The sequence below is a fragment of the Anthonomus grandis genome, chromosome 22, assembly GCF_022605725.1.
Source record: "Anthonomus grandis grandis chromosome 22, icAntGran1.3, whole genome shotgun sequence".
NCBI classification, from domain to species: Eukaryota; Metazoa; Arthropoda; class Insecta; order Coleoptera; family Curculionidae; genus Anthonomus; species Anthonomus grandis.
In genome coordinates this window covers 4,778,995-4,785,790 of record NC_065567.1, presented here as the reverse complement: position 1 = coordinate 4,785,790, position 6,796 = coordinate 4,778,995, and the positions used below count along the sequence as shown (strand labels likewise).

Genomic DNA, 6,796 nt, shown 5'->3' with positions numbered 1-6,796 from the left:
TAAAAAAAAATGCAACAAATTACGTTTCTATTTACATAAACGAATGAGTTGCGTTTTTGCCTAAAAACTAAATAAAAAATAAAGAAAAACTAATTCGCCTGAAGAGCCGCCACTGAATATTAGAATTGTTATATACTTTTTATTTTAGTTTACATCTTATTTAAATAAAAACACTATGTAAATGTACCACTTTCAGATTAAGTTTCAACATAGTCATCGTATTGAATGTGCAGAAGCGTTCAGCTACTTAAATATGTCAGATGCCACCAGGACACTTTTCTATAATTACTTTGATAAAGGACTGACACCAAGTGCGGCAAAATATTTGCACGAAATGAAACTTTTGAGTGCAAATGCAAAGCAAGATATAGCTTATCAACTGGCCGATTCGCAGATTAATCCAAGAGACCGTGAAATAACATATCTCTTTGATGACTGGAGGTATTTTAAAAATTATTTTATAACAGTAAAAAAAATACTAAGACCTTATTTTTAGGAGGGAACATTACGGCGATAGAACTTTCGAGTGTGTTCTGAAACTAGTGGAGGAAAAGAAAAGGGCCTATGCTGAACAAGGGATCGACATTTTTGTAGAAAGAGATCCATTTGTTATCATCATTTTGACACCCATAATGAAGCGGTCCCATGAACAAAACTGGTCATCCGAGGTTTGTTTTGTTGATACAACTGGATCTTGCGATCAAACTGCTACTTGTGTCACATTTATTTTGGGCGCCCACAAAATTGGAGGGATACCTTTAGCTTGCTTGTTACATTCTGGTCAGACGGAAGAAATATACCGTCATGCCTTTTTATCTTTACGACAAAAACTACCAAATGGTTTTCCAGCGGTTTTTATGACGGATGATTCGCAAGCTGAAAGAAAAGCTTTTTCGACTATTTTCCCAGAATCTCATCTATTGCTTTGCTCGTTTCATGTTTGCCAAGCGTTTTGGAGGTGGCTGTGTGGAGCAAGAAATTGCATACACAAGAGCCATCGCCAGTCATTTATGATGGCGTTTAGGGCGATTTTGTACGCAACTAACGAAATAGACGTCCAATTATTATACAAAACACTGTTAGATGACTGCAAATATTTAAGCCTGCTTGTTGAATATCTTAAAGCATACTGGATGAGACGCACAGAATGGTGTCATTTTTATCGAAAACATCTTCTTTTTAGATGCCACAATACTAATAATTATGTCGAAGCGTCAATAAGAGTTTTTAAAGATGTAATCTTACAAAGGTGTAAAGCCTTTAACAGTATTGCGTTGCTCGAATTTGTGGTTAAAATATTAGAATCGTACCATACAAGAAAAATGTTGAATTACGCAAACAACAGAGCAACTCGGCATGATATTTTGTACGACAAATTTAAAGGTGCCGCAAGTAAGCTACAAGTGCAAAGCATAGATGAAGTTACATATAATGTAACCTCATCAACTGATTTCCAGGTACTTTCCACGGTTAACATTAAAGATGGTTTCACATGTTGTGATTGCTTCAATGGATCTGGCGGTGCATACTGCAAACATATATGTGCCGTAGAACAACATGCTGGAGTACTGACAGAATCGGCTCCAGTTTTAACATCTGATGACAAAGTTACTTTGGCTTACATTGCTCTTGGTACAAATATACCAGAAAGAAATTTCTTTACATGCATGCGGCAGTATGTAGACGTCGAACAGTCAAATATTAAGTACGTTGAGGGTCCTGTAGTCGATACTTCTAGTGCGAACATGAATATGGGTGTACATAACAGCGCCAACAATGGCGAAACCATGTGTTTCCTCCCTGTAACAATCTCTTTAAAATCACAGTTTGATCGAATACTAGGCCTGACAGAGAAAAATATTAACAGTGACAACCAAAACATTGTGGTTAAATTTATAAAATCATTAGAACGTATTACGACTGTATCTCAATTAACAAATTTTTGCGCTATAAAAACGAAGACAACACGACGTATAGGAGTACAGCCTACAGCTATCAGTCGTCGAAAAATACATAATAGGCTGAGCGCTGGAAAAAGAAGAATACAGTCAGGCCGACCGTCCATCAAAGAATCTACATCTATTCAAAAAAAGAAACGTACCAGTGTTAAGCAAAAACATGATCTAATTAAAAACATTAAAAAAAATTTACCAAACGCTAAAATACATTAATTTATATTTTTCACTTTGTATGGCTTATTCTATAATTGAAGACATGAGTTGATAAAGGTGCTATGTCCACTTTTTCAGATATTGAGTAATTGAAGGAAACGCGTTTTCACTTATATATTTTTTTTTATAAATTTTATAAAAATTACCAATATCTTATTAGATTAGAATCGTTTTGTACTTTTTTATATAATATTTTTTGTTTTTCTAGAATTTATACTTTTTTAGTAATTTTAATTTTAATGGACATAGCACCTTAATCAACCAACATTTTATGCAGATGTTGGTATAAACTTGAGTGGAGAAAGGTGTTATGTCACCTATGTTGTATTTAAATTTTTAAAAAATAATAAAAAAAACTATTAAATAATCTGGAAATTAAATTTTATTTGCAGATTAACAAAAGCAAAGTAAGATACATTAAAAATTTATAAACAAAGACACAGAAACATTTAAATTTAACATGAATTACGTTTTTTCTTAGGGTTTTTCAAACATTCTTCTAAAACAATATCATAATACCATTTATACTCTGCTGGAATAAACTTAAGTTGATCTTGTAGATTTGAAATTTTTTCAGAAGTCAAACCACCGCATTTAGGTAACTTTTGTAACAACTTGATTACTTTGTACTATCAGTTCTCTTTTTTTTTGTAAGTCAACTTCCATAAATGGGGTAAACGGATCTAAACTAGTTTTGTAAAAGTATTTTCCAAAACAACGTACTCTTAGCCACTTCACTTTATCTCGAAAATTTTTTTTTTTGGTCAAGACTATTAGTGAGTCTTTTGTTTAAATGAAGTTTTGCAGGTAGAGTTTCAAAGCAATAAAAAAAATGTTCCATGTTAAGGCATACACTTTGTTTGGTACTCGCAGATCTAATAATTTCCCGATATTGGTCTGGTATATAAATATTCTGATGTTTTCTAAGAACCTTTTCTATTCTTCCAAAGTCTCTGTCAGAGTCAAGGTAATTGTGACCAACTTCGGGAAATTTATGGTTAATGATCTTAAATATTTTATTTAATATTAGGTATTGAAAAAGGTTAATAATGGAGAAGTTTTTGTTTTGTCCCCCACATTGATCTGACTAAATTATTAAATGATCAATTTGGGGATTTTCTTCTTTAAGAAGCAGACAAAATCGTAGCAAACAACTTGCTATTTCATTACTTCCCCTATTGGCAATATCCTCAGTCCATGTAAAAAAATAGGACTTATGACCAGAACTGGTTAAACAGTGGACTCCAAAGTTGTATAGCCACATTTGTCTTAAATAAAAAGATTTTGACGTTGATAGCTTTGGCAAAGGCATCGTTTGTTGAAGATCCATTGTTATGTAACATTTTTCTTTGGACATTTTTACTGCTTCGCGGTCAACTTTCTGCTGCGCAAAAGCAAGTTGAAAATTATTCGAGTGCTCTAAAGAGTTCTCTCCAGCATCGCATAAACTGCAAGTATCACTTTTTGGTACACCAAAAGATAAGTTAAACCTTGTTTCAAATATATGTCTGTAAAAAGAGGCCTTTACGAAATATTTAGTTTCGAGCTTTTTTGTTTGACAATCCTCTATATACAGTTGATGAAGTCGGTTAATATTTAGTAAAGGGGAAAGGTATTTTTTATGTGGGTTTTTAGTCCTGGAATAATGTGATTCTTCTGAAGGAAACTGCTTGATATAATTTTCAATGCAGTTTATTACTTCATCGGATATTTTTTTTGGATTTTTGTGATGCCCTTGCTTATGTGGTGAGGGCATTACCTGGCCAGATTTTAAGTCATTTTGAGCTTTAAAGACTTTTTTTCGTCCAATTCGGTATAAAGAGCAGAAAGCATCTTTACACACTAGTGTATTTTCTTTATCACACGTAATAAAATATTTAAAGCTGTAAGCTTTCGTTTTTATATTTTTACGAGGGCGGTGACGATTAACTTCCTGCATCTTAATACTTTTAAAAATTAAAATATTTTTGGAATTTGTATCTAGCTTATAAAGTTTTCTTAGAATTTCTTCTCTGCTTGCAATACTAAATTTCTCAGTACAGTTTATTCTACATTTTTCTTTACACAGAAAATCTCTTTTAATTGTTTTTGCTTCCATCACTTTACCAGTCTTTTGAGAAATATATTCTTTACCTTGTTGTCTTAACTTTGCCGCTTTATTTCGTTTCCAATTATCAGGTTTCCGGACTCTTTTTTTAGTTATTTTTAAAACTGGTTTAACAATTTCTCTTTTACTTATTCCATCGGCAGTAACATGGAATTGCTGGTTATGGTCTTCTATACGTATTTCCCGAGGTATTTCCTCCTGCACTTCGTCAATGACGTAAATCCTATCCGGGGTTTCCCTGCTGCTTGTCGGAACCTTAAAAATATCTTAGTTATTTATTAAATTTATACTTATTTCTAATTTCTATTTTTATTTCTTAATCTTAACATTTTTTAGCTTTACCTTTTTAATTTTTTGGTTATCCGGAAACATTTTACGTTTGACTCTATCAACATCCGGATATTTGTTTATGAGACTCGTCGAGTAAGAAATATTTGAGTTATCAGAATCCTCTTCTGAATCTTTTTCACTGGAAGGGGAATATTCGCTGCCTGATATAACACTTTCATCAGTACAATTATCCATATAGTCTAAAAATTTAATTTATGTACATGTGTAGGTATGTATGTAATAATAACTCAAGTAATGTATATTATATATGTATTTTTTTAAATAAAAAATTGAATCGCATCAAGGGGATAAATTGTTATTAAAAAGAGATCATTAATTTATAAAGGTAGTAAAAAATGTTTTAATATGCTTACCTGCTTTAGAGTTAACCTTCTTTTGAAGCCCACTAGTGCTTGGCTGCTCCAAAATCACCGCATTGGTATTGACCTCTAAGGAAGTACAAAATACAGTTTCTATCTACAAAAAAATTCTCTATTCGGACTTACCTTTATTTAAAACACATATTTTCTTGTTTTTTACTAATTCTAACATTCTTTTACTTCTCGACCCCATGTTGAACGATGTGATAAACAACAAACATAACCTTAAAATGTCACATGGCACCTACCATGTAAATAAAACTTTCCCACTATCTAGTGGATAAAGGTGCTATGTCCTTAAATATGGACATAGCACCTTTATCTAATTAAAAAGGGTACTTAGTCATAGGACATAGTACGTTTATCAATTAAAATAATCCTTATTATTAACAATTTAAGAATCTTGAGTTATTCAGGGGTTGTATTACGACTTTAGGTAACCAAATATACAAATAAGTCATTTTTTGAAAAAAATGGACATAGCACCTTTATCAACTCATGTCTTCAATTTATACAAATAAACGATGATTTTACTGATTTTATTTGCATTTTAAAAACTTTATGTGAAAAATTCCATTATATTCGTGTATTATATATCTTAATTACGTAGTTATGCTGGAGCGAAGTATATTTACCGCGGATGCGCTGACGCTGTGTATGTCGTAGATGACGTACTGCGGTAGGTGTGGCTTATGCTGGCGTTAAGTATATTTAGTAAAAACGCGGCCCTGAAAGTGCTTCACATTCGTCCAACTACATTTTCAGTTTTTTTGTCTTGGACTTTAGGCTTTGTATTGCTTGTTTATTTTTATTATTTTGTAAAGATTTCATTCCAACTAATTTTTTTTTGAAAGTTGAAAACAATAATTCTTAGCTCTAAACTAACGTTCTCCTTATTGGCATCTAAATAATTTGCTTAATTTAGTAGCATTATTTGATTATTTTTTTCTTATTTAAGTAAGCAAAATAAGTTCTAAACCGAAAAAACGTAATGTTTTAAAAACTAAATATTCCGTTGTTGCTAATCGATTAAGGGAAATTTATGAACTTGCAATAAATTGTATGGGGGGATAAGAAATTAGAAAGAAACTTGCAACTGCGTTGCGATGATTTGCAAAAATATATTGACTATTTCGAAAATTGCCTTTTTGCGATGATAGGTCATTCGGATATGAAAAAAAGGAAGAGCAGTTGGAACTTGAGGAGAGTGTTAAAAAAAAGTTTGATGACCAATATTATTCTATAAAGACTGTTCAGAAAGATTTATTAATCAAATTCGAAGTTAAACCTAATGATTTAAATATCTCTAACTTTGTTGGTCAAGTTCAGATTCAAGACTCTCAATGCAATTTTGCCTAAACTAACTTTGCCAATTTTTCATGGCAACTTCAAGCGATGGCCCGCTTTTTGTATTTATATAAAATTCCTATATTAATCAAGGTTAAAGTGTTTCAAATTCCGAAAATTTTCAGTATATATTAACCTTTTTACGAGATGAACCAGTAATTCCATAAAAAATATTCCACTAACTAGTGATAATCATGAAATCGCACTTAATACTCTGGTAAATAGTTATCAAACTAAAAGAATTCTTGCCAATACTTATTACCGTTGATTGAATGTTTGGAATGGACAGGTTGAAAGGTACAATCGGACTATCTTCGATTCCTTGTCATCCATGGGAGCTGACTTAGAAGACGACGACTGGGACAAAAATGTCCTTAATATTCAATTGGGGCTTAACGGGACAGTGAATAAGGCAGTAGGGGCGGCTCCAAGTGAAGTTCTGATGGGCTATTGCGTAAGGG

At 32.2% G+C, this 6,796-nt stretch overlaps 1 protein-coding gene across 1 annotated transcript; it reads right to left on the bottom strand.

Moving 5' to 3' along the window:
* Window positions 1-3,258: 3,258 nt before the first annotated feature.
* Window positions 3,259-4,724, bottom strand: LOC126749225 (uncharacterized). Its single transcript, XM_050458913.1, has 2 exons — window positions 4,621-4,724; window positions 3,259-4,544 (listed from the first exon to the last, which is right to left on the bottom strand). Exon 2 carries the CDS (start codon window positions 4,267-4,269, stop codon window positions 3,259-3,261), a length of 1,011 nt encoding a protein of 336 aa, XP_050314870.1. The 5' UTR covers window positions 4,270-4,544; window positions 4,621-4,724.
* Window positions 4,725-6,796: the final 2,072 nt, after the last annotated feature.

What these genes read in the sequence shown, in the direction of transcription:
- LOC126749225 (XM_050458913.1), bottom strand. Translation starts at nt 4,269, where the DNA reads ATGGAAGCAAAAACAATTAAAAGAGATTTTCTGTGTAAAGAAAAATGT.